This window comes from Clinocottus analis, unplaced genomic scaffold, assembly GCF_023055335.1.
Source record: "Clinocottus analis isolate CAN_PGR_092001 unplaced genomic scaffold, fCliAna1.0.p SCAF_8, whole genome shotgun sequence".
Taxonomy (NCBI): domain Eukaryota; kingdom Metazoa; phylum Chordata; class Actinopteri; order Perciformes; family Cottidae; genus Clinocottus; species Clinocottus analis.
The window spans coordinates 2,279,283-2,305,933 of NW_027176240.1; the positions used below are offsets into that span (position 1 = coordinate 2,279,283).

At 45.1% G+C, this 26,651-nt stretch overlaps 2 protein-coding genes and 14 non-coding genes across 16 annotated transcripts in view; 1 reads left to right on the forward strand and 15 right to left on the reverse strand.

Moving 5' to 3' along the window:
- The window catches only part of gfra1a (gdnf family receptor alpha 1a), a 75,729-nt gene extending 64,207 nt beyond the window's left edge, over window positions 1–11,522 (reverse strand). The window contains exons 1-3 of the mRNA XM_068567901.1: window positions 11,401–11,522; window positions 10,677–10,982; window positions 9,691–9,771 (exon numbers count right to left, since the gene is read on the reverse strand). Coding sequence (XP_068424002.1) covers window positions 9,691–9,771; window positions 10,677–10,982; window positions 11,401–11,440 — 427 coding nt within the window. The 5' untranslated portion in view covers window positions 11,441–11,522. The remainder of the gene's footprint in view (window positions 1–9,690; window positions 9,772–10,676; window positions 10,983–11,400) is intronic.
- A 2,653-nt stretch (window positions 11,523–14,175) lies between these two features.
- ccdc172 (coiled-coil domain containing 172) lies at window positions 14,176–23,194 on the forward strand. The gene is made up of 8 exons (XM_068567902.1): window positions 14,176–14,503; window positions 14,617–14,702; window positions 16,379–16,495; window positions 16,866–17,031; window positions 18,000–18,101; window positions 18,652–18,754; window positions 22,868–22,955; window positions 23,041–23,194. Exons 1-8 carry the CDS (start codon window positions 14,425–14,427, stop codon window positions 23,062–23,064), a joined length of 765 nt encoding a protein of 254 aa, XP_068424003.1. The 5' UTR covers window positions 14,176–14,424; the 3' UTR covers window positions 23,065–23,194.
- A 1,262-nt stretch (window positions 23,195–24,456) lies between these two features.
- On the reverse strand, window positions 24,457–24,530 carry trnat-cgu (transfer RNA threonine (anticodon CGU)). Its single transcript has one exon. It is a non-coding gene; the product is annotated as a tRNA-Thr (tRNA).
- Window positions 24,531–24,619: 89 nt separating this feature from the next.
- trnat-agu (transfer RNA threonine (anticodon AGU)) lies at window positions 24,620–24,693 on the reverse strand. Its single transcript has one exon. It is a non-coding gene; the product is annotated as a tRNA-Thr (tRNA).
- Window positions 24,694–24,781: 88 nt separating this feature from the next.
- On the reverse strand, window positions 24,782–24,855 carry trnat-ugu (transfer RNA threonine (anticodon UGU)). The gene has a single exon. It is a non-coding gene; the product is annotated as a tRNA-Thr (tRNA).
- An 89-nt stretch (window positions 24,856–24,944) lies between these two features.
- trnat-agu (transfer RNA threonine (anticodon AGU)) lies at window positions 24,945–25,018 on the reverse strand. Its single transcript has one exon. It is a non-coding gene; the product is annotated as a tRNA-Thr (tRNA).
- An 89-nt stretch (window positions 25,019–25,107) lies between these two features.
- trnat-ugu (transfer RNA threonine (anticodon UGU)) lies at window positions 25,108–25,181 on the reverse strand. The gene has a single exon. It is a non-coding gene; the product is annotated as a tRNA-Thr (tRNA).
- Window positions 25,182–25,270: 89 nt separating this feature from the next.
- On the reverse strand, window positions 25,271–25,344 carry trnat-agu (transfer RNA threonine (anticodon AGU)). The gene has a single exon. It is a non-coding gene; the product is annotated as a tRNA-Thr (tRNA).
- Window positions 25,345–25,432: 88 nt separating this feature from the next.
- On the reverse strand, window positions 25,433–25,506 carry trnat-cgu (transfer RNA threonine (anticodon CGU)). Its single transcript has one exon. It is a non-coding gene; the product is annotated as a tRNA-Thr (tRNA).
- An 89-nt stretch (window positions 25,507–25,595) lies between these two features.
- On the reverse strand, window positions 25,596–25,669 carry trnat-agu (transfer RNA threonine (anticodon AGU)). Its single transcript has one exon. It is a non-coding gene; the product is annotated as a tRNA-Thr (tRNA).
- An 88-nt stretch (window positions 25,670–25,757) lies between these two features.
- On the reverse strand, window positions 25,758–25,831 carry trnat-ugu (transfer RNA threonine (anticodon UGU)). Its single transcript has one exon. It is a non-coding gene; the product is annotated as a tRNA-Thr (tRNA).
- An 89-nt stretch (window positions 25,832–25,920) lies between these two features.
- trnat-agu (transfer RNA threonine (anticodon AGU)) lies at window positions 25,921–25,994 on the reverse strand. The gene has a single exon. It is a non-coding gene; the product is annotated as a tRNA-Thr (tRNA).
- An 89-nt stretch (window positions 25,995–26,083) lies between these two features.
- Window positions 26,084–26,157, reverse strand: trnat-cgu (transfer RNA threonine (anticodon CGU)). The gene has a single exon. It is a non-coding gene; the product is annotated as a tRNA-Thr (tRNA).
- An 89-nt stretch (window positions 26,158–26,246) lies between these two features.
- On the reverse strand, window positions 26,247–26,320 carry trnat-cgu (transfer RNA threonine (anticodon CGU)). The gene has a single exon. It is a non-coding gene; the product is annotated as a tRNA-Thr (tRNA).
- Window positions 26,321–26,397: 77 nt separating this feature from the next.
- On the reverse strand, window positions 26,398–26,471 carry trnat-ugu (transfer RNA threonine (anticodon UGU)). Its single transcript has one exon. It is a non-coding gene; the product is annotated as a tRNA-Thr (tRNA).
- Window positions 26,472–26,560: 89 nt separating this feature from the next.
- On the reverse strand, window positions 26,561–26,634 carry trnat-agu (transfer RNA threonine (anticodon AGU)). Its single transcript has one exon. It is a non-coding gene; the product is annotated as a tRNA-Thr (tRNA).
- Between the last annotated feature and the right edge of the window lie 17 nt (window positions 26,635–26,651).

Genomic DNA, 26,651 nt, shown 5'->3' on the forward strand with positions numbered 1-26,651 from the left:
AAATTGTGGTAAATTTGGCCCGGACACATTGGTGAAAACTGAGCAACGTTTGGTTGACAAGTTGTTTTTGATCGTCTAGATCAGAAAACAACCTCCACTTCCATCACGCGCCATCTTGTTCAGGTTTCTGCATACCGCACCGGGTCAAAGAACCGTTTCCGTCACGCCGTGAAAAGCTTTTCAGGACATCTAAATCACACATTATTTCACTGCCGTCTCTTCAACCCAGAGCTCCAAACCGTCGGCGGCTCGTCTCCGCGTACGACTCCGCCTGCGACCGTGTGGAGAGTTTAACCGTCCGTGTTCGCATGCGGCACGAAGCGGCGGGCGGCGCCTTTGGCACGCGCTCCCCTCCCGCTGACTCGAGCTGTCAACCGCCGTTTATTAAGTGTGATGAATCACCCCCTCCACTTCGCATCCAATCAAAGGCCTCTCGCGGGGGACTCCAATGTGGTCACCTTTAACTAAATGATTTTTCTTGGCCCGTGGCGCGCGCCAGGCGCAGTGATTGGACCTGGCAACCTGATGATGTGGCTGCTGTTGGAATAATTCTGCTCCCGTCCCCCCAAAAAAAAAAACCCCACAGCTGGATCGCTCCCGTTTCAAACAGTGCGGCGAATTAAGCGCCGTGGCCGAGGATATCGGGAAAAGGCGCGGTGGGAATGAGGAAGTGGGTCGTAGAGGTGCTTCTTGTGACCTTCCCTTCAGGGTTTTTGGGATTGAACCGCTGGGTTCAGTCCTCGCTGCGTCACACGGCGTGTTTACAACGCAAGCTGACAGCTTTACGACCGAATCTGAATAATCTTTCTTCCGCAACGTGGTGAGATGTTTCCCCCCGAAGCCTCGCCTTTATCCTCCACACGAAACAACTTCAATCCATTGATATTTACCTAAAAATACACCGGTGGATATCTTGGGTTAGTCCACGTTGCTGCACGGACGAGGTCAAATCCCCCCGGCGGGACGCTTTCTTTCTCCCGCAGCAGCAAAACAAAAGCCGGGTCTGGAACCGTACACCTCAAACCTTGCTGAAGGATAAAAGCCTTTGATCCCGGACCTGAGCGGAAGAACTGGGGCGGAAAAAGAAAGAGGGAAAATAAGGATAGAGAGAGAGAAAGAGAGAGAGAGAGGGGGGGGGGGAGAAATCGATAGATTCTTGTAGAGGCAGCCTCGAGTTTCCAATCTAACACGGCGCCGTATTGATTAGGCTTCATCGGAGACGAGGCGCGGGGACGGCGATGTCGGCAGTGGATTTGGGAGTCTTTAACAAAAACTAACTCTGGTGCAGGCGGGGGGAGGGAGGGAGGAGGCCATGGAGGGAGGAGGGAGGATTGCATCGCAAACAGACGACGTTCTGGAGACGAGGGCCGGACACGGTGACGGATGGATGCCGGGAAAAAACACAACTTTCATCGGCCTCGGCTTCCTCTCTAAAGGCCAGAATGTTTGGCTTCATTTCAGTATGAATGTCATCAATTTAAGATGAGATGAGATAATCCTTTATTAGTCCCTCAGTTGGGAAATTACGGGATTTCACAAGGAAATGAAGATCAAGTAATGTAGATAAAACAGTAGAAGAGGAATAAAACACTTTTAAACAGTAAGAATAATATTAAATATACAGATGGAATAACCTAAAAAATGTGTGTAAAAGTACTTAAATGTAATGTATTATGTACTGCAGCAGGTGATGTGCGGCCTACAGGGGGCTCAGCTATCGCTTTTAAGGTGGGAGATGTGTTTTTGTTTGGAAGTATTATTAAGAATGATTCACAATTCAACTGTTTCAGTTCAACAAGAGTAAAAAAAGAGAGTTTTTTTTCCCACAAAAGCGCGACAAAAATATCAAAAACGCCGCGTCGTCGCTGTGATGTCAACGCGCTGTGAAGAGATCATTTTTTCGCCGTCTATTTTCTTGCCTCGAAACCGCACGCGGGAAATAAAACATAGAGAGAGAGAGAGAGAGAGAGAGAGAGAGAGAGAGAGAGAGAGAGAAGCAGCCGGAAAAGATGGAAAGCGGCGGCTGGAAAGCGGCTCGATGCTGGAAGAGAAAAAGCTCTCTGGGGGGAGTGAAGCAGGGAGGAGGGGAAGTGTCTGCAGGAACATCCGACGTCAGGTAAAGCCGCTGTGAGTCAGACTCTTACAGAGAAAAAGGAAAAAATGACGCAGCTTTAATGACATTTTCTTCGGGGATTTGAGTCCTTTTTAGATCACAAAGGCGAGGTCGCGAGTGCGTGACCGGAACACCCAAAACCGAAACCGGGAAAAATGGGTTGACGTCATCGGCCGCTCTGCTTGTTCCTGGAAGTGAGCCGGCATGAGACGTACGTATGCGTTTGATTTCCTTTATTGTGTTTTATGATCAGCGAGTCGTGAACGTCACTGTTAACATCCAGTGGGAAGAAATGAATAAGAAAGAGAGAGAACCGGAAGTAAACTGGTCCGACGGAGACTTTTCTGTGCTTGAAATTTGATATTTGCAGAAGGTAAGACATCATCGTGTGTGTGTGTGTGTGTGTGTGTGTGTGTGTGAAGGTTTTTAACAACCTTAAGGTATTGAAAGACTGATCGATGTGTGCATTCGGAGCCCGATCCCAATTTCCCTCCATCCCATTGGTGCGTCACGAGGTTAAAAGGCTGAAAAAAAAACAGGATGGCAAAAAAAAAAAAAAAAAAAAAAAGCGTGTGAACGCCCACTCCTTCCAAAACTTCTGTGAAGTAAACTTAAACTAAATCTGCTTGGTGGCAAAGCGTGGAGTTTATATCCAGAGCAACTTCCAGCTATAAATGCATCTTGACTGAATAAGCGTGAAGCAATGACACACACACACACACACACACACAAACACACACACACACACACACACAAAAAGCAAGTGTGCTCAGTCAACCAACTCCAGATAAATAAAAGCAAGAAAAATAAAGTTAAGAGTCTCTCTCTCTCTGATACAGCACGATAAATTATCAGTCTATACCTCTGCGACTCCTCTGCATTGCCTCCCTTGACTCTATCTCACACACACACACACACACACGCACACACACCAGCAGGGAATACACTCTTATCTCCAAACATTGGCAGCTCATAATGAGAGTGACTTCCTCTGCAGCCGGTGGTTGGCTGAGCGGTGCCGAGGGAGGGAGGCAGAGATTTGAAGCGCTGCCTCGGCTTGACAGCCGGGCCGCGCACTTACAGATGTTTCACACACGCAGTCGCACAACAGCGGCATGTGTGTGTGTGTGTGTGGGACCGCGGCTCCGAGGTTGACTGCAGCTGTAGGAGAGGAGGGAGGACGTGTTTGAAGTCTTTGACACAATATTGAGCTTTGGTGTATTGGGGCTTATGAGTGGTGAGTGGGTGATGCACAGAGCGCCGCTGCACCAGCCAACTGGGAGGAGGACAGAGCTTAAGGAGAGATTTTAAGTCAAACAGACATCGACACACACCGACGAGGAAGGGGGAGAGGGATGGCGAAGAGGGGGGGGGGAGTGGTTATAAGCCAGAGAAACACAGTTTCTGATTATCGCACAGCCGCCTGTAGAAGAATTTAAAACATGCGAGTTGGAGATAAATGGCTCCGACGTTGAAAATGTGTCCAGAATTTGTTTTTTTTTTTAGTGAGACACCCTTGACATGTAAGGACGAGGGAGAGAGAAAAGTCAGAAAAGTTTTTTTGGTGTCGCACTGCCGTGTTTACTGGGGAAGTTCTTGAAGTACAGACGGCGGTTTATAACAAGTGCCGGCAGCCCGGAGGCTACTTTATCACTTCAAAAAACTGTCAAGCGAACTGTAAAAAAAAAAAAATGTAAAAGGTGGTCCGCAGGCCAGAGTGAGCGATGCGGTTGCATCAACTCGTCTTTATTCATAAGGGAGCGCCTCCTGGAGTCTGGTGGGAATGTTCTCACGCACGTGTTCAACCCACTGCCACCTCGCCGCTTCACCACAGCCGCTCGATTTACCCCAAGACACTTGTGGTAAGTGTCACTTTTTTGCACCAGTTTGACATTTTTCTCACCCTGAATGACAATTTAGCTCACCCAAGAAAACTCTTACGTCTTTTTAAATCTGCAAACAGTGGATCCATCCATTATCCTGACCACTGATTGGGGCGAAGGGATGGGGACACCCTGGACAAGTCGCTTACATTCACACCTACGGGTAATTTAGAGTCCGATCAACCTAAGCTGAGTGCCCTTTGGACTGTTGGAGGAAGCCGGAGAACCTGGAGGGAACCCCGGAGAACATGTAAACTCCACGCAGAAGGACCGCCATCTTACTGTGAGGCGACAGGTGTAACCATGTAAAATCCTTTTTTGGGCCATATGCCACTAGTTCAAATCCCCCTTTTCCCAGATGTATAGATGTTTTTTTTTATATTCTTTAAGTCAAGCACACCCTAAAAATGGAGATATTTAAAGTCCATCCATCCATTATCTTAACCGCTTATCCTCATTAGGGTCGCGGGGCGTTGGAGCTGATCCCAGCTGTCAAGGGGGGAAGGAAGGGTTCACCCTGGACTAGTCTCCAGTCCATCACTGGGCAGACATATAGACAAACCATTCACAGCATGTCTTTGGACTGTGGGAGGAAGCCGGAGAACCCAGAGAGAACCCACGCTGCCACAGGGAGAACATGCAAACTCCACACACCAGTATCCGAACCCCGCCCGGGATCCGAACCACAGCCCCTCTTGCTGTGAGGCGTCAGTGCCAGCCACTACACCACCGTGCAGTCCGATATTTAAAGTGTGGGGAAAAAAAAACGATGCAGACGGACGAGAAGTGGCAGATCAAGAGACGGCATGTTTTCGAAAAAAGGGACACGAAAAGGATGGCAGGAACAGCCGGTGTTCATGAACACAGTAATATGAAACCCAGGATGTGTGATTTCATCCAATTTCCCTCCAGCACTTTGATTTTCCAGTAGCCCGGGCCAAACGGTGTGGCAGCAATTCTCAGTCCACTTGAATCTCAGAATAATGCTCTCTGTTTCTGTGCTTCTCCCTCCTGCACGGATCAGTGATTCATAAACACGGGCGACTGGCAAAGAGAACGGCAGCCATTTCATCTCAACCCTGCTCTCCGCTTCCTCTGAGCTCATATAAACTCATGCGGTTGGGATCGAAAATTATTGTTTTCTGCTCAGCGTGTCGTCAACCTTTCTTTTTACAGATTTTATTTTCAAAGATAGCACCTTACAAAGCTAGCACCTTACAAAGCTAGCACCTTACAAAGCTAGCATCTTACAAAGCCAGCACCTTACAAAGCTAGCACCTTACAAAGCAAGCACCTTAGAAAGCTAGCACCTTACAAAGCTAGCACCTTAGAAAGCTAGCACCTTAGAAAGCTAGCGCCTTAGAAAGCTAGCACCTTACAAAGCAAGCACCTTAGAAAGCTAGCACCTTAGAAAGCTAGCACCTTACAAAGCTAGCACCTTACAAAGCTAGCACCTTACAAAGCTAGCACCTTAGAAAGCTAGCACCTTACAAAGCTAGCACCTTACAAAGGTAGCATCTTACAAAGGTAGCACCTTACAAAGCCAGCACCTTACAAAGCTAGCACCTTACAAAGCTAGCATCTTACAAAGCTAGCACCTTACAAAGCTAGCACCTTACAAAGCTAGCACCTTACAAAGCCAGCACCTTACAAAGCTAGCACCTTACAAAGCTAGCATCTTACAAAGCTAGCACCTTACAAAGCTAGCACCTTACAAAGCTAGCACCTTAGAAAGCTAGCACCTTAGAAAGCTAGCGCCTTAGAAAGCTAGCACCTTACAAAGCTAGCACCTTAGAAAGCTAGCACCTTAGAAAGCTAGCACCTTACAAATTTAGCACTTTACAAAATTAGCACCTCACAAAGCTAGCACCTCACAAAACAAGCACCTTACCACCCTAGAATCTTACAAAGCAAGCGCCTTACAAAGCTAGCACCTTACAAAGCTAGCAGGCACCTCGCTAAGTTTAAGGACAAAGAATAATGAAAAGCAAAAAAGATTCACCGAGCTCTAGCGGAGCACTTTTCCACAGACGTACTCAGTGTGTGTTGATGCTCGTGAAACCAGTGAAACCAGCACACTCACCACCACCACCACCACACACGTACTTCAGAGACAGAGAGAAAATGTGGATGGAAAAGCCAGAACAAACTTTATCCGAGAAGTGGTCATACCCATTGGTTTGTTGACCATCTTCTGAAGCCTTGAGTTTTCACAATATTAAAACATGTTTAAAGCCACTATCAGAGAATTACTGTGACTAATTATGAGTAATTAAGACAGACGTGGTGGTGAATAGGAACTTTCTGGATTATTCTCTCAATGCCGAGTGTTTTCTCTCCAACAATGAGCTCCAAGAACCGCGTTTACCTCAATAAACTGGTGTTTTATTTAAATATCTCGGTATCTTTTCAAATAAAATGCCTATATTCTCGTCAGTTGCGCTCGCACAGTCTGCTTGGGCCAAGATGGCGTGTCTCTCTAATGAAATGAGACTTGCCCCTATGGCCATTTCGTAGGGGAACAGGTGTCCGGAGGGCACAGCGGTGTGTGTTCAAGTGTGTGTGTGCATCTGTGCGCTGTATGTATGACATGTCTCCAGGGATTAGTCACTTCAGTCAAGAGAAATGGGGCCGATTATGGAATTATGGGATCACGGCGGCCGCCTATTGTTCCCATAGCCCGGGATCACCGGATCACCGAGAGCCTCCTGAAATAGTGGACACAGATTGCTGCGGACCCGAGAGCTTTATAACAGTAAGTCAAGAAAACAATTGTCATTCATATTTCATCTTTAATTAAACATGAAATTCATAGGTATGTAAAAAGACCAAAAAAAGGACGGTCGGATGAGATGTGCAGGTGATTTTTAGGGCATCTAAGAAAATGTGTAGAGACCTGCTATAGAAATATGGTGGAACAAAAAAAGCTGCACTGTGCCGTAATATCACTTCTACGGCATAAAGTCCTGTGAGAAACAATACCTGCATTTGCATAATTTGTTTCTCCAATATGTTTTTTATAGAGCGGTTATACTTCACGTATATTTCACATTCAAGACCCGTTTGCACTGTTCTTACAATTGTGCGTGCAGCGCCGGAGTCATTAGGGAAATTAAATAGGCGCGGAGGTGATATCTATACATTTGCATAATATTTTTAAAAAAAAACGAGAATCCCCCCGAGAGAGCACTTTGCATATCTCCCCCCCCCCCCCCCCTTTTTTTAAAACTCTGTGTGTGTGTGGTTTTTTTCTGCAACTTTTTCCACGAGTGCATTTCTGAGCTCTCGTGCGAGGCTGTGTGAGCGCTCAGCAACGAGCTCTAAGCTCTCATCATTTCTGCCTCGCGGTCTCCCTCCTCCCGTCACCTTGCCCTGTAAGTCCCACAGGAAGAGCAGAGGAGGCAGAGTGATCCCTTGCTCCCTGTTTCCTTGCCCTGCTATTCGCTGATTAACCCTCGTCGCCCCTCCGTCCACCCCGGCTTTAATGATCAAGATGCTATTCTCATGCGATACGGTGTCCCCTTTCTGCTTTGTCTTGTATGCTTATCGCCATTTTGCTGGCTTATTTCAGCAGCTACTCATCCCCCCTATAGCTATGCTGTAGAGACAAAGATATGCTCTCCATTAAAGCTGCACTTTAAATGACTCCGGCTCATCGGATGGTGTGTCAAAAAACAGAGAGGTGTGCAAAAGGTGTCAATTACCACGAAAAGGTATTTGGACTTGCACTGAAAAACAAGTTCCAGCGGTTCAAGAAGTCTCAAAGGGGTTTGAAGATGAATCTGAGGGGTTAGAAGATCATCAATTTAATAAAAAAACTAAAAAAATATGTGTTGTTCCAGAATATACGGTAGTTATTTTTTACTTTTCTCAAATGTTCCATGTTTCTACAGGTTATTCGGCCGTTCTACCTATTAAAAAAAACCTGAAAATGAAAATTGAACAACCTGAGAAGGAAATATCAGTTACATCCAAACTCTTTGACGAGGGGTCACGCGCAGATGTTTCTCTAAGTGGTCACCGGCCACAAAAGGTTGCAAACTGATGGGCACGAAGCACTAAAGTTGACAGGAAATGAAACAAAAAAATGCAAAACGTGTCTCGAACACATCATCGTACATTTAGTACCTTTGGAGTTGTGACCAAGCGAGCGATTTGAGGGGCTTCACCGACTGGTGAGCAGTTTTATTTGACTGTTTTCGAACATGAAATGTGCTCAACAACTAGAATAAAGTAAAAGAAAGTACAAAAAAGAATCACCAACGAAATGAATCATGACGGGAAACAATGGCAGGGTTCAACCTCGCGCTCCATAAGTGTCACAGAGAAGATATACAGTGAATGCAAAGCCATCGATCAACATCAAGTGGCGGTTCGGACATTAAATAAAGGAGTCGTCTGCCTTTCGCGATGAGAATGACACCATAAATCTGTCTGTTCCCACTCCTGGAACCTACAGCTCAGACCGGAGCGATAGATGTCATCTGCCTCTGAGATCGTGAACTATATGATCCTGTTTTCCCGGCGGGTGTCTCGTGCTTCCCCGTGTTGAGCATATTAAAGGGTCAGGAGTCGTGGGAAGTGCGAGGTGGTGGAGAGAATAAAGACTCTACACGACGAGCAGTTGTCTCTTTGGAAAACGGGCGAAATTCGTCGTGGAAGTCGGTACCCGGGCCAAGATTTTGTTCGTCTCCGTCTCAACCGCCCACGTCGTGATGTCACCGCCTCGCAGGAGAAACATTGGCTGAGGGCAAATCGGCCTATTGTGAGATGTAAAAAAGAAGAAAAAAGGCTCCTCTTCATCAAAAGAGGTCAAAATGCCAGGCCGTGTTCTGGGGAGGATGCGGAGGCGGAGCGCGCCGGCTTGATTTGACTCGCCGCCGCGTCACCTGCGGCGCCGTAATTGGGGAACGCGAGCCGCGACGCGATTGCGCCACAATCATAGAACGGCCTCATCTCTGTGTGTGTGTGTGTGTGTGTGTGTGTGTGTGTGTGTGTATATATATATATATATATATATATATATATATATATATATATATATATATATATATATATATACCTGCATGGCTTCTCGAAGCAGGGAATAGCATCGCCATCTAGAGGCTCCTGTCGGCATCGCGGCCACAAACACACACACACACACACACACACACACACAAACAAGAAAACGCTCGTCACGCTCCCCCCTCTGCGTCGCTCACAGAGCGTCTCCTTTCAACAAGTGGGACGTGGATTCAAGACAGCCACGAGAGAACGCTGGCCACAATCACAGCGAAGGACCCCACACACACACACACACACACACACACACACACACACACACACCAGGCAACACATCCTTCGCCCCTCTCCCTCCATCTGAAGCATTTACACAGTGCCGGATGAGACTCAGAACTATAGCTCCCAGTGCAAGGTCACTTCCAGCCAGCATGCGATGACGCCGGGGCGAGGACAAGCGGAGAGGAAGACAGATAGCGGAAGAGAGGAAGAGGAGGAGAGGATAACACACTTGACACACAGATAACCTTCGGGCGAAGAGCATGCACGGCTCGGGAGCTTCACCGCATCTCGACTGAGACGGGTGACCACCGGCGTGAGAGAGAAATTAAAAATCCGAAAGAGGGGGGTGGAGTGAAAAGCCTCCAACGGGAAGAGGTTGTTGTTGTTGTTGTTGTTGTTTATTATTCTTACCTATGATGGGAGCCAGGCGGAAGATGTCAGAGAGACGGCTGTTCACGGGTTCGTACGGAGAATCCTCCAAGAAGTCATTGCCTGCGATGGAGACAAGCGGACGTTTACAGATATACAGATGTCCTGCAGAGGGATGTGTTTTTTTAGACACTCTCTTGTTGTGTGTTTTTCATCTTTCACCCTCTCACATTGGCCTGTAAGTGACATGGGAGGGTGAGGAGGGGGGGGGTATTTGGGTCAGTCGATAGCCACGCTGGCACACAGCCCCACGCTTGATTAGGCAGGTTGGTCAGCTGTGTTGCGCAACTGGAGGCCGACCCACTGAGTGACGACGGGCCTGGATGCGGTTTGAGGCACAGAGAGCCCGCCTCCCCCTCCATCCTCCCCCATCCCACCCCCACCACCACCATGCTATGACCAACACTTAAAGATGGCACGGCCAGCGCTGAGGGGCTTCGCGCTCCATTACCCTTCAAGGAAAGGCGATTTGGGAGGTCAAAAAAGTATCTCATGGCGGTGAAGCGAGGGCAACGTTTGAACGAAGAGCTGAGCGATAAATAGCTGTGTGCTACTTTTTGAGTTGTTGTGTTTGTGGTACAGTTGCGGGGGAGTGGGGGGGAGGGGGGGCAGGGAGGGTCATCGAGGTGGAAAGGAGAGGGAGGGTGAGGACTGATGGTGCCCACTGCAACACAACAGTGGGAGGAGCCGGGCGACTGATCCCATCACCCCCTTTTCCTGAGCAGATTAGAAAACCTATATGTGGAAGGCCCATATTTTATTATTTATCATTAATAGCTGCAGGGGCATGCTCTAAATGGAGCAGCCCACCCAAACATAGACCCCTGAGGGACTTAAGCAGATGCTTATAGCAAAAATGAATCATTAACATTGTGCAATTACGTATTCTACACCTTCAAAAAGCAATGCATCCACCTTTACTCTGATTAATAACGTCACAGGGGTAAAAAAGTTCCACGTAAACCGACCTTGCAGCGTCTGATAGATGCCCCAGTAGATGCGCAGGCAGTTCTTCTCCTTCTTCATGCCCCGTTTGCAGCGGCAGTTGTACAGCGGGCTCTGCTTCAGCGCGTCCATGGCGCTCCGGCACTCGTCCTTGGCCTCCTGGCCGGCCACCAGGCTGAAGTTGCTCTCCTTGCCGCCGGCCGCGCACTGCCTCATCGTGCGGTACTTGGAGCTGCACAGCTGCTCCTTCAGGCACTGCTCGCTGGCCCTCACGCAGTCCAGCCGCGTGGCCCCGGCGCGCACCGTCTCCTCCGCGTACGACAACACATCTGGGAGAGAGAGAGAGAGAGAGAGAAAATAAAAAATATATATATGATAAGAGTGATAAGTGACGGTGACTCGGCTGGATATACGTTCGCAGGGGGGAATAACCCACATTGCATTGCGCGTTGAGCGCAGTTTCGTGCCACTTCACAACTTCCGTGACGCAGTTTAGAGACTTTTAATCTGATAAGAGTGAAGATTTGCTCTCGCTCCTGATTGACTTCGGTGTTTAGAGCACTTTGGACCACGGCACGGCCGCCTGTACACGTTTACCCCCTCTCACCTCGCTCCACACCAACAGCCTCACCGACAACGCTCACCATTTAGCCTCTAAAACCCCCGCACGCGCCTCTGGCTGTGCTGTTAACTGTGGGAAACGGACCAGCTGCTGGTTGCCGGTGAATGAGATCCAGTGAAACTCACCCAGAAGAGGCAGGAGGACGTACAGCGCCTGGAGGATCATCGTCTTTCCTCTTGTGTGAGCGTAAAAAAAAACCCTCTTTTCTTTAGAGGGAGGGAATGAAAAATATTCGCCAAGCCGAGAGCGACTTAACAGTAGTTTGATTCCCAGGGTACTTCCACGGCGCGCGTGCTGAAATCCATTGAAAAGACGCAGCAGTGCGCGCGCGCTCCGCTGTACAAAACGGATCCGACTCGCCTCATGTGAGGAATAATGCTCTCACCCCTCCCCTCCCCACCCCCCCAAACACCACACACGCACAAACACACACACTCCACACACACACACACACAAAGAAGAAGAAGAAAGAAAAGTGTCCAGTCCCGATTCTGCTCAGTGTGTCAGACTCTCAGTCCAAAAAAAAAAAAGAAAGTGCACAAAAATATAGTTTTCTGTCTTCTTCCTCCCGTGCGGGGTGGTCTTCCTCACCGCCGGGAGACAAAAGGGGGGAGAGGAGCTGGCCCGGTCGGTCGGTGGATGGAGGCGAAGCGGCGCGAGTGTCCTCCAACTCCAGCCAGTGGGGATGCTGATCGCGTCTGTGCGTGAGAGCGCACACAGCCAACTGGAGCCCAACGTGTTGGCTGTCTGCAGCGCGTTCAGCCCCCCTCCTCCCTCCCTCCTCTCTCTCTCTATCTCTCTCTCTCTCCCTCTCTCCTCGCACTACTGTTGTCTTATAATAAATGCACAAAGACAGACCTTCCTCTCCGAGAGCTCGCGCGCTCCGCTTATTACGCTGTTATCACAATGGCAGCACAGAAACAACAAATAATTAGCTTTAAGCTCATTTAGCTCACTAATGAGCAACCGGATGCGTCGCAGGTCTCGAATTGGGTCGAGTGCCAAACGGTGATGGTAGTTTTCAAAGGTTGGAGGAGCGTCACGCGCAACTACAACTGTCTGTGGGGGTTATTATAGTGGTTTAATGATGTTTATTTGTATTTCAAGCTCACATGCTTACAGAATGAAAAATGTATTTTTTTTGTAAGGTGGTGGCGTTTGAGATGATCACATCTATATGTGTGTGGGGTGTTTTTTTTTTCAGTAGAACTCTGCACGTGCAAGTCTAAATAAACATGAATGGACATATTTCAGCTGCGGGTTCATGCGCGTGGCTCCTCTAATATAACGTCCATCCCATTCGCAAGATGACAAACATATATATATTTTATGCAACATCATCCGCCACTTGTGACGAGAGCAAGCTTGAAAGTTGAAGCTGATGTGTGTTTGTTTGTTGTTTGTTTCTTTGTAAATACCACATGCATCCTCTCCTGCATACGGGCCGTGTGCCTGTCAGCCAACGCGCCCTGACAGCGGCTGTCTGCCCGCACAGTGGGGAGCGGACACCGGGAGGCTGTCGCCATCTGTTGGTGGTGTTGGAGCAAAAAAAAGAAAAGAAAAGACGGGCCTTGATTTAAAACGAAGTGGAAAAAAAAGACATGAAACCGTTTGTTGTTCTTTCAAAATCTTCTCATCTGAGGGGAAATAAAGAGCATGTCATGTTTAACACACATCAAACAGAGCTTGATTAAAATAACATACAGGGATATATATATATATATATATATATATATATATATATATATATATATATATATATATATATATATATATATATATATATATATATATTTAGCGGCTGATCCACTTGGCTAAATGACCAGACTATGTCAATGAGCCCCTCTCTGCATTAAAGACCGGGCTGAATCAATCAAGGATGCTGGCGTCCACCACAGTAAATCAACCCTCACACACACGCACACACACACTTACACTCTCACACACACACACGCACCGGGCCGAGAGAGAGAGAGAGAGAGAGAGAGAGAGAGAGAGAGAGAGAGAGAGAGAGAGAGAGAGAGAGAGAGTGAGAGAGAGAGAGAGAGAGAGAGAGAGAGAGAGAGAGAGAGCAGGTTCATTCAGAGATGGGGTGAAACAGCTTATTTAAACGTCAGTGAATACTCCCTTATTGAAAGGGAAGCTGTGATTAGGTGGGTGCGATGAATCAATCCTGCAGAGGTACAGTCATTTTTTTAAAAATGGCTTTTCAATTTAGCTGAATAGATACGTCACGGACCCAATGTCCGCAGCTTTTCTTTCTCTCTTTTTTTTTTACCCTCACACAGTGAACATGACAGGCGGAAGAGGCAGAAAGTGGGTATATGGACGACAGGCTCTGGCAAATTGTCTGCGTACAATTTGATGACTTTGCTTGTTCTCCAGTCTCCAGTGGGAGCCCCGCCAGTCAGCCCGGGTGATTTATGAAAAGCCCCAATCAATATGCGATATTAATTTTGCAAATGCGTGTCACAATGATGTAGTCCTCCGGTCATTTTGGCGTTTCAACGAGGTAATGTGGCTCATGGCACCGGATCAGAAGCTGCTTTTCTTTCCTTTCTTTCTTACTTTCTGTGCAAGTGGGGAAACGAGAAAATTGGTCAAAGTCAGGATTTTTTTTCTTGTGTGTGTGTGTGTGTGTGTGTGTGTGTGTGTGTGTGTGTGTGTGTGTGTGTGTGTGTGTGTGTGACAAATGTAGGCATTCGAGTCTCAATGGATTACTGTTGAGGGAGCTGCTGACTGTGCTGATACAGCACTTCATTACGTGCAAACAGCCCCACAAGTGAGACTGGTGGTCAATGAAAGTGTAACTTTAAAACACAAAAAATGTACACAATGACGTGGCCCTGTCGGATAATTACACCCTGTCTAGTTAGCTAACTTTAACACCAGCTCACTTGTAGATTTATGTAATATTACTTACTGTTTATGAGCGAAGTTAGTCATATTTTGTAACACGTGAGAAGAAGAAATCAACGGGAACCGGTGTGCGTCAGAGCCGCGAGGGGGCGGGGCTATTTCCTGAAAGCTGCGTGACGTCAGAGGGCGCTAACTGACGCTAGGCGTGAGCTAGCTAGCCACTAGCTATACAGCAAGGTGTATTTATTTGATTCTAGGTGACTCGTGAAGCCAATTATTGACTTGAAATCATGAGTTTAGACACACTCTTCCAACAAATCCTTCTATCTGAACAACAGCAAGCTGAACAGAAAGAAAAATACAAAAAAGGTAGGCTCGCGTGCTAACTTAGCTAGCTTACATTCCAGCTAGCTAAGCAAGCTAGTAGCTAGAATATGAATTATTTTTAGCCTGACTTGGCTTTCTCCACATCTCTATTTCAGTCACAGTAGCCATCATCGAATGCAATGAGAACATCAAGAGCGTCACGGAGAAGAAGGAAAAGACCTGCGAGAAGCTTGACACAACGGTGATACTACGACACCATTTGCTATTTCTTATCATTGTGTTGCTAATGTGTGAATTGTGAACATGTTTTTCTTGTAGCAGCAGCGGTAACACGATTTTCAATATCTGCTTTTTCTTTTATTATATTGAAGATTTTGGCAGGCTGTGTTTGAAGTTATTACCAAAAGTTAATGGTCATCTGACACAAAATGGCGCCCGCCAATACACTTTTAATGGATTTTAACGAGTTTCTAGCTTTGAGCGGTTTAATCAGTTGTTACTGGAATCATTTATAGGAGGTGAATGTGACTATTTTCTGTTTCGTGGGAGCTTTCTGGTGAGTTGTGGCTGAACAACCTGATATATTTGCACAGCCTTAAACTCTTTAGCATCGTGGCATATCATTGTGTTTGACCTTGAACTCTGCCTCTAGGTACAGTAAATGTTCATCTGGGGTTCTTGCGTAAGGAGCGGTCACATCATGAAGGATTGGTTAATATTTTACCATTACGTCAGGAGGAAAACATAATTGTACTGCTCCACCAGGATGTATTTATAGACCAGGGCTTGTTTGTTATAGATCTATATATATATAAAGTTGAAATGGATCAAGTTTTATAAACGCGATAAAATGTAAAGACGAAGATACAAACATTTAATCAGGAAACAGCAATGATTGCTGTACCTTGGGACCGCATCCAGTATTGGTGGCATTGACATATGAGGAGAAGAAGTGCATATTGGCATATTGATGAGCTGATCTGCTTTATGATTTAAAACACTTAATCTCTCCCATTCGTTTTCATCAACAGTGCAAACTGCGAGTGCCGCTGCAAAATCAATGGCTAATTTCCACCGGATAACATTAGTGAAACCTTTCAGCACGTGTGAGATATGATGCCGAAAGCTCGTTGACCCCCCTCGGAAATATCGCTAACTTCTTCCTGCGCTCGTATAAGTGGACATCCGATCAAAAGAGCAGATTACTCTCTTATTAGTAAATCTTGCTGGGCCCGAGGCCTTGTCTTGTCTCGAGTATGATCTGCCCTGAGAACACAGGACACTGATACCGTTCTTTTCTTCCCGACCCTTTCGGAGTGGAACATTGAAGCGGTTCGCATCAGATATGCAGGGGAGTGTTTACAGCACGGTGTGTGTTTACAGCTCTCGTGACGTAACGCCTCGCAGTTTATGAGAGCTGTCTTAAGATAATTTCACTGTTTAGAAAACTCATGCTCACTGAAAACGTTCGCCGCCACATACGAAACAAAAAACGCACCTCAGCTCTGACAGCTCGAGCAACAGACTGGAAAAAAAAACTTTACGGAAAGTCGTGCCAGGGGCATCTTTATAAAAAGGCGTCCTCCATGAATTTACCCTGTAATTTGGCAATTTTATATCCCTTGGGCTGTGCCGTGTAATCACACCGGGTGATGAGAGGCAAAGGGAAGTAAACAAGAAAAGCTTAAGTATGTCTGTGTGTGTAGAGAGAGAGAGAGATGTTGAAGAAGACACTTGACAACTAGGTTAAAAGTGAAAGAAGAGGCTCACGATAACTCGTCACCTTATCCGTGATTTTTTTTCCAGCTGTCCGTCCTTCATTTCACCTAACTTCTCTTTCTGTGGGATCGCTAACTTGTGCGTCCGTCTCTCTTGTCGGATCGCGTTTCCTTAACCACTCACCTCCCTGTGCTCCAGAATCAGCGGTTGTCGGCGATGGCGCTGCATCGTGACCTGGCGAAGAAATGCCAACGCCAGATGTTGAGGCAAATTGAGGAGCTGCACTGCCAGGGAAGCCAACGAAGGGAACGTCTAGTGGGTTTGAAGCCGCCTGAATCAATATTTACATTTTATTTCACGTCGGTTTATGTGTAATATGAAAACCCGGTCGGCTTTCACAGCGTGAAGTATGAAGATAAATCGTCTCTCTCCTTTAGTTAGACAATAAGCTCTCCGACAACTGAACCATTTTGTGTCAGAGCAACGTCTTTTTTGGCCTTTACTGGGATTCAGAGGACACAGAAAGGCTGCAACTAACACATATTTTACATATATTTTGTTTCAGCTTTGACCCAAAGATGTCATCAAACTTGTATCACTAACAACGTCGCCAGTAGCATCACAAGCAGCTGCACTCTTGTTATCGTTGGACAGCATTTCTTCACCATCCGTCTTTCCACACCAGGCCAAGATAAAGTCGGAGTCGAAAGAAGAAGAGGAGAAGTTCCTTCAAGAGATCTCGAGGTTCAACAGCGACTTCGGCCTCCGCGCCAACAGAGACGTGGCGTTCGAGAGCCAAACGCGCACCGAGATCCTGGACCTGGAGAGGGAGGTGGAAGCGTCACACAAAGGTCACGAGAGACTGTCGGTCGTGCTGTCGTCACTGTAGACGGATGTAGATGGTGGTCAGAGGAAAGAAATCGGTCATGAGAATCATTAGTGAGAGGACTGGACATATGGTAGCTGTGTAGTGTATTACCCTTTTGGAATCTTCCCGTGCCCATTTCAAGTCCCAGCATGCCCCATTCAGACAATCTTTTCGCATAAAATATGTAATTTTTCAAATTTTTGAGCCGAACGACAAAGTTTTTTGACTGAAACTCCTTCCTAACAGACCAAGACTTTATTTTACTGTGATTTTTGTTGCATATTCTGATTCTTTAGGTCCTAATCTTTCCAAAAAGGTGTCTTATTGACCACTCCAGGAGGGTTTTTTTAACGTGAGCATCATGTGAACCAACAAACAAAGAGAAATTACTAAAAGCTACAGCAGTCCATAATTAAACTGATATACTTTATATATATATAAATCCAGTATAAAAGTGAGAATGCAAAGCTAACGTGTATTAAGACGATGACAGGAAAGCTATGTGTAATGTGTATTTAATTTGATCACTATGTTTAACTAGCAGATATTGTGTTGTAATGTTTTTTGTACTCCCACTGGTTTATACATTATGCGATATTTCTCAAATGGCAAATTACACTCTGATATGGTGTTTTCATTAGTTTGACAGGATTGAGGGTATCGCTCCCTTCACAAATGAGGACCAGTGTCTTCATAATGTGTGTTTAATCTGAGCTCAAGGGGAGCAGAGTTTTCTTGTTGTTTGTAGCGTTAAAGTCAATTTTAAGAAGGAAAAAAAAGCCCACATATTATCCCTGGGAGGGGAGAAGTTTTCTCTCATCGAGCCGCAAGAAGTCTCTCTAAACTTCAGCCCCTCCTGGTGATTCTTGTATTTTCTCAATCATCCTGGAGGCCTAAATAGGATTCACCTTTTTCTCCCCCCTCTCCCCTCACTTTCCTCCCCACAATCAGAGATGGATCTGATGAGCCGCAGGAACGATCGCGTGAGCCGCATGCAGGAGGAGCAGCGAGCGCTCCGGCTGGCGCTGCAGGGCCTGGATTACACCCAGAACGGTGAACATACCGAACACTCATTTCCTGTCAATAATGTGGTTCTGAGAGAGCACTTTAAAAAAAAAAACACCAAGCTGACTGCTGACAGCCCGGCCTTTTTATTTGATTAAAAAAATATATATCTTCTTTGGCTTGACAGAAATCGAGAGAAAAAGGGGGAAAAAATGAAATACAAGCGTGCTGCTGCTGCTGAGGCAGTTGTGCAGTATCTTGAGCCCAGATGTTGAACATAAAGTGTGTTTCTGGTTTCATGAACCAGGTGTGACGGCAGGTCAAAAGGGGCTCTGCTCACTCATGCCTACGCTCACTGCATTCTCAGTTGGAAGCGATCCAGCACAAATGCAGGTTTAAGCCTGTTTGGAATGAAACTGGCATTTCATTAAAGTAAATAAAAGCCACAGTGCCGTGGATGTGTTGCTGCAGGTTTGGTTTGAGCAATGCTGTGGGGGGAGAGGTTGGGGGTCCCATTGCTTTCGCCCCCTTCAGCAAATGTTTTAACGTTGCACCTGTGTCCGTCTCGCTCGTGTCATTTCTTCTTCTTGACTCGCAGACCTGGATCGGCAGCTGGCGGAAGCCGAAGCCACGACGGAGTCCCTGCGAGCGGAGAGCCTGTCCGTCAGCAGGAGGCCTCTCACCGACGCCACCTGTCAGAGGTGAGCGTCATCAGCCGTCTGCACAGCGGTGTGTGTTTTTAACAGGCACTGGATTCGCAATGACAGCAACAAATACTCCTTCGCGAGACACAAAAAGAGCAAACGTAAACGCCGCGTCCAAAACAACGGAAACGCGGCGGGTACGCTGTTTAGCGGCTCATGAATAAGTATTGTTAATTCACAGAGGCGTCCTCAGAGCTTCCTGGTGTTTTAAATAGTCCTGTCTGAGCAGCAACAGCGGCGTTTAATTAGCTGTGAGCTCTCCCGTCGTCGTGGGCTCGGTGCACAAAAAAGTGCAACGGCTGTCGTCTCTTTATGGAAGCCCATTTCTGATGAGTTTAAAAAAAAGTCATAATTATGACCACAAAAAAAAGTCAGCATTTCTGCCCCGAAAAAAAATTATGATGAGAAAAAGTCAGAAATATTTCTGATGAGAAAAAAAAGTCAGAATTATGACAAGAACAAAAAAGTCAGCATTTCTGCCACACAAAAAAATGCTGACTTTTTAATAAAAAAAAATTACTTATACCTTTTTTCTTTACTCATCAGAAATTTTTACTCATCAGAAATAAAAAAAATTTGTGGCGGAAATGCTGACTTTTTTTGGTCATATTTATGATTTCTTTTACTTATCAGAAATTTTTACTCATAAGGAATATTTTTTTATAATTCTGAGAAAAAAAAAGTCAGAATTATAAAAAAAATATTCCTTATGAGTAAAAATTTCTGATAAGTAAAAGAAATCATAAATATGACAAAAAAAAAAGTCAGCATTTCCGCCACAAAAAAAAATTATTTCTGATGAGTAAAAATTTCTGATGAGTAAAAAAAAAACTTTCTGATGAGTTAAAAAAAAAAGTTATAAGTAATTTTTTTTTTTTAAAAGTCAGCATTTCTGCCACACAAAAAAATTCTGATGAGTAAAAAAAAATATCATCATCATGACAAAAAAAATATTTCTGATAATTTCTTTAAATTTTTAAAAAAAAATCATAATTATTAATTAATTAATTTAAAAAAAGTCAGCATTTCCGCCACAAATTATTCTATTTTTTGTGTGTCTCGGAAATGAGGCTCCATATGTCCCCGCCAGCGCTCCGTTGTTTTCTCCATGAAGCTGCTGTAAGTTCATCTCGGCCGTCGGTCGACCCTCGAGGAGCCGAAACGCAGTCGGACAAGAAGAAGATCGCTCACCAGACAGAAGGTGTTTTATTCACGGAGAGCAGAACTGAGTCACACTGGGAGAAGAGCTGAGTGGACCAGTGAGCCCACCCACCGCTGTTCCTCCCACTCTGCATCCTGCTGGCGGGAGTCCACGTCTAGAAGTGTAAATAACAGAGCATCAGGAGCATTTGGCTTAATTAAGGGCTTTGATCCGTAGTGTATTTCATCCGGTCAACAAGTGGAGCGAGAAAAAAGAGGAAACTGAGGCTAATGTGATTGATGCAGGGAAGTCTTCAGCGGGGGGGAAATGAATGAGGGGCGGAGAGTTGAGTATTTACTCTGAATGCTGATGCAGCGAAAAAACCAACAAAGATTTATTTCATTTTTTTATAAACGTGATGTATGATTTCACCAAACGCACTTATACACACTTGTATATGTGTAGAGGAAGCGTACGCAAACATCCACACTTTGACCCGAGCTGAGAACAATATTTAACAGAGTACACACAGTACAACAGTACTGCACGTTTACCAAATTAAATACGCAATATGTGGAATATCCAGTTATATAATAGATAGATATGTATCGACGACGGCAAGAGAAAGATTTGCATGTGTGTGTTTGTAAGATGTCTTGACGTGTTGAGGGTTAGAGATCGGCCATCTTTTGGGGCTTTAATTGTGAGGAGTTCAAACTCTCCAATAGGTGTTTTAATTAGCCGTAGCCTAGCATGGCTGACTTAATTGTCACACTCACCGATCCACTTCATGACCTCTCTCTCTCTCTCTCTCTCTCTCTCTCTCTCTCCCCCCTGCATGGACTAATGTATTCAGATTTCCCTTAATTGTCGCCCATGGATATCTGTGGGGGGAAAAAAGGAGCCGCTTGTTCTCTTCAAACAGAAATGAGCTCTTGGTCACTCGTCTGACTCAAAGCTAGACGGCGGCATTTAAAACCAGTTAATTATATAGCAGTCCAGCTACACATTTTAAAAGCTGTACCTTTTTTTTTGACAATGAGTGGGCGAATAGGTAAGAAAATGCGATAATAAGAAATGCAGAAATGAAGCTCGATCAAAACGTCAAGAAAGCACTAAAAAAAAACCTGCGTGGGCCGAAAGAAAAAAAAAAAAAAGACGGCGGCGGCGGCGGCGAGCTGGAGCGTGAACGAGGACCCTTCCTCCTCTGACCACCACAAAGAGACTTCCTTTTATTTAATTAAAGACCGGAGATCAATAGCGTTCCAGGAAGGAAAAGGGTCATCGCTCGTGCTGATGCCACTACTTTGGATACGTCTCCTCCTACGATGCTATGGATGTGAAGTCGTTAACAAATCCCCCCCAAAACCTATCAAGATGATGAGGTTTACACTCTCGTTTCTCATTTGAAGATGCATTCATTTATTGTCGCGCCCTTACAGTATTTAATCGGAGACCTCCTCACCATTGACGAGGCACATTTCATAATCCTTGCCCCTCCTTCTTTCTCCCAGCGTTGCTTTAACTCACATGTGTGTAGCATGTCCCGCTCCATCATCCATCAGCCTCATTAAATGTACTCTGCCCCCTTCGTTACCCCTCCTCCTCCGGCGCTTATTAGCCGCAGGAAGTGCTGAGGATGTGGCTTCAGGGGGAGGGGGGAGGGAGGCCTTCTCATGATCATCCATCTTGAGCCTTTCGGACCATCAATCCCGTCTTCAGCCGCCGCCGCCGCCGCAGCGTCTCTTATTTAACTCTTCCCCCGCTTATTGATTGTTGGAAAATTGAATGCATGTCAATTTGAATGAGTGCTACAGTCATTTAAAAAGTGTTCAGTGTGCAAAACAGGGAGGCGCCCGGGTTGTAGATCGTTCACTGTCGCGTCCTAGAATGGAAAGAAATAAATAATACAAAAGGCCTATTTAGGAGTTTTGCGTGTGTTTCTTGATGTGTGAAATATTACCGCGGTATTAAATACGAAGGCTCGTTTGAAGATGTCTGGTATTAAACTGCTGGAACCCCCCCAAAAAGAAAGTGTCTTTCTTTTTTTTTTGGAGCCAGCATTAAAGCGTCTGAGGGGCGCTCGCCTTAAAAAGAAGAAAAATCAGATTTGGAAGTGCCACACAGATGAAAGTTTGAAACACTGCTGTTGGTTTTCCGACCGCGAGAGCGCAATCAGCTGTTTTATTGTTTCATTAACTTCCAATAAAAGGACGACGGAGCCTCGGAGTCGCACGCAGCTCCGTCTGGATCCCTCAAAACACCTGCCGACGCTTTTACATCACAAGGCGCCCGATGCAGAAGCAAACTCAACAATTTAATTTGTGCTTATGAAGTTACAGCATGACATAATAACTTTGAAATAAGTTTGTGTATCTGCTCCCTTCTCACGTCAGAGGAAAAGATTCACAAGTCCAGTCATAAAGTTCCAGCTTCCTGTTAGCTTGCAGTAGCTTGTAGCTAAACACAAAGCATTCTGGATGTTGAGAAAATCCCCGTTTACATATCGCTTTACGAGAAAACACAAAAGATTATCAAAATGAACTGAAAGCCAAGAGGAAACGGAGTAAAAAACAACAAAATGTCGCAAGAAAAACAAATAAAATCACAGAAAAGCGACTTTTCTTTTCCCAGCGATCCAAATGACGAGGCAGCGCTGAGCTCCTCTGTGTCGAGGAGACGATTAACTCAACTTGTCAAACAACTTGTACGTCTCCCCGGCGAGAGGATTTCCAGCGACTGAAGTTGTTTTCCGTGTATGTAAACATGCTGAAACTGTAGATCCGAACACATGAAACCAGCCAGAGAACGCTAACGTAAACAAAACTATGATCTTGAGTTGGTTTGTTGTTTCTTAAGACTGGGGATTTATTATCCGTGAGCACACAAGCATGAATACAGTTTCATTTGTCCTTTTCTTTCAGTTGCACTTGGGTTTTATTATGTTTTCCCCTCCCTCCCCCCCGCAGGCTGAAGAAGGAGCTGGAGATGCACAAAGAAGGAGAGCTGGAGCTGCTGCGAGAGGCGCTCAGCTCAGAGATCGACTTCCTCAAGTTGGTAAGTTGTCTTTTAATATTCATCCTCGTTCTTCAGAGGGTTCTTTGTCGGCTTTCATGTCGGCTTTTCTCTCTCTTTCTTTCAGCAAAAGATGGACGGCTGCCAGTGAGGTGGTTCACTTATTGTGTCCTCTCTTAGGAAACTAACGTGAATATGAAGGAACAAACAGAGTGAGATAATTGAACGGCGTGTTTGTTTAATATTTACTTTAATAAAAGTTACCTGAATGGAGCACATTCCATCCTGTGAGCTTTTTTTAAAATTGATTTTCCCTTTCATATTCTCAAGCCCAAAATACAAAGAGCAGCTCTGTTTCAGCTGCTTCAATGAGATCTTTTTTTTCTTTTTACCTTTATGATTTATGTGCACAAGGCGAACAACCCAAGCCGCACTGTAAACTGAATAACAGGCGTTTTCACTGCTGGCAACACAAACGAGGATCAGGAAAAGTGGTTGTGTGTCGCCCTCTAGTGTGCAAAGAGCCACATTGCCGTTCTAGGAGTTTAGTTGAATCAAGGCAGAGTCTTTTACATACCGAATTTGAACATAGATGTCAGATTTGTTCCAATAGAGCACGGTAGTTGAAACATGTCTGTCAAACATTTCATGTACATGCACGAAAAAATACTTTATAAATGAGACAAACTAATGCATTTAGGTGTATAATAATCACATCAGCCTTGAGGCTCCCTCATGTGGCTCAAAGGTGAACTGCAGTTGTATATATGTTAACAAAAAAAAATGACCACAGAAGAAATTCCAAAATAAACTCGCTAATCGTAATAAAATCTTCCACAAAGATGCGAGAGCACAGGCGGTCGTGACCCTGAGCCCGTCGAGTCCGTTACCAGCAAGAAACATGAGAGGAAAATAAATAGTTTTCGTCTGTTGCCACCTAATGAGAGACGCGTGACACATTACAGTTTACTGTTAATCCCTCAACCCGCAGACAGTTAGTTCGGTAATTGATGATTACACGGTCTGTCGGCCCACACCAGAGGGCCATTTTCTCTCTGATGAGTCCTAATAGAATGATGCGCAATGTCAACGGCCACCTAATGAGATCCCGAAATCTCATTTTGACTTTTTGAACATGACCTCGGTGAGCAGGGCGGACACAACGGCAGACAAAGCGGAGTGGTTAAAATCGTCTGGATCTCGCCAGCAGGCACAAACAATGAGACTGTTTCTATTAAATTACTTCAGACTGAAATATCAGACACACCTGCAGGTGAGTCCATCCTCTTTGTGAGGCCGACTGATCCGTAGTGATTTGAAGTAGAAGTCTACAATCTATATTGCACAACTATGAAACTGTTCCATTTAAACATACAATCTTGAGCTAAAGGCACTGCTGGGATTTGAACCCAGGATTTCCTGTTTACGAGACAGGCACTTTGACTGACTAAGCCAAAGCACCCTGTTTTTCCACACAATTTTGAGGTCTTTTCTTTTTCACTACTATAAAACCATTACGTTTAAATGTACAACCGTTACATAAAGGCACCACTGGGATTTGAACCCCGGATCTCCTGTTTACGAAACAGGCACTTTGACCAACTAAGCCACAGCGCCTCCTTAAAAGCTTTCATCGCACATTTTTAACGTCTTTTCTATTCCATAACTATGAAAACATAACATTTAAATATACAACCTGTAGATAGAGGCACCGCTGGGATTTGAACACAGGATCTCCTGTTTACTAGACAGGCACTTTGACCAGCTAAGCCACAGCACCTTTGCATATGGATTTACTCACATTTTTAATCTCTTTTCTTTTCCATAAATACTAAGGGATTAAATGGAAGTCTCATATATGATTCAAAAGGCACTGCTGGGATTTGAACCCAGGATCTCCTGTTTACAAGACAGGCACTTTGACCAGCTAAGCCACAGCGCCTCCTTAAAAGGTTTCATCGCACATTCTTAAGGTCTTTTCTACTCCATAACTATGAAAACATAACATTTAAACATACAACCTGCAGATAGAGGCGCTGCTGGGATTTGAACCCAGGATTTCCTGTTTACTAGACAGGCGCTTTGACCAACTAAGCCACAGCGCCTCTATGTCAGCAATTGTGACACATTTTTAAGGTCTTTTCAATTCCATAACTATGAAAAGATTATATTTAAATAAAAAACCTGCAGATGGAGGCGCCGCTGGGATTTGAACCCAGCACCTCCTGTTTACAAGACATGCACTTTGACCAGCTAAGCCACAGCGCCTCCTTAAAAGGTTTCATCGCACATTCTTAAGGTCTTTTCTCCCCCATAACTATGGAAAGATAACATTTAAATGCAGAACCTGGAGATAGAGGCGCTGCTGGGATTTGAACCCAGGATCTCCTGTTTACTAGACAGGCACTTTGACCAACTAAGCCACAGTGCCTCTATATCAGCATTAATGACATATTTTTAAGTCTATTCAATTCCATAACTATGAAAACATAAGATTTAAATATAAAACCTGCTGATGGAGGCGCCGCTGGGATTTGAACCCAGGATCTCCTGTTTACGAAACAGGCACTTTGACCAGCTAAGCCACAGCGCCTCCTTAAAAGCCTTCATCGCACATGTTTAAAGTCTTTTCAACTCCATAACTAAGAAAACATAACATTTAAATGTACAACCTGCAGATAGAGGCACCGCTGGGATTTGAACCCAGGATCTCCTGTTTACTAGACAGGCACTTTAACCAACTAAGCCACAGCACCTTTTGTTATGGATTTACTCACATTTTTAATCTCTTTTCTTTTCCATAAATACTAAGGGATTAAATGGAAGTCTCATAGGATTCAAAAAAGGCACTGCTGGGATTTGAACCCAGGGACTCCTGTTTACAAGACAGGCACTTTGACCAACTAAGCCACACCGCCTCCTTAAAACCTTTCATCACACATTCTTAAGGTCTTTTCTACTCCATAACTATGAAAACATAACATTTAAACATACAACCTGCAGATAGAGGCACTGCTGGGATTTGAACCCAGGATCTCCTGTTTACTAGACAGGTGCTTTGACCAACTAAGCCACAGCGCCTCTATATCACCTATTATGACACATTTTTAAAGTCTTTTCAATTCCATAACTATGAAAAGATTATATTTAAATATAAAACAAGCAGATGGAGGCGCCGCTGGGATTTGAACCCAGGATCTCCTGTTTACGAAACAGGCACTTTGACCAGCTAAGCCACAGCGCCTCCTTAAAAGCCTTCATCGCACATGTTTAAAGTCTTTTCAACTCCATAACTAAGAAAACATAACATTTAAATGTACAACCTGCAGATAGAGGCACCGCTGGGATTTGAACCCAGGATCTCCTGTTTACGAAACAGGCACTTTGACCAACTAAGCCACAGCACCTCCTTAAAAGAGTTCATCGCACATTTTTAAGGTCTTTTCTATTCAGTAACATTTAAATATACAACCTGCAGAGAGAGTGGCACTGCTGGGATTTGAACCCAGGATCTCCTGTTTACAAGACAGGCACTTTGACCAGTTAAGCCACAGCACCTACTTAAAAGCTTTCATCGCACATGTTTAAGGTCTTTTCAACTCCGTAACTATGAAAAGATAACATTTCAATATACAACCTGCAGGGAGAGGCACTGCTGGGATTTGAACCCAGGATTTCCTGTTTACTAGACAGGCACTTTGACCAACTAAGCCACAGCGCCTCTATGTCAGCTATTAT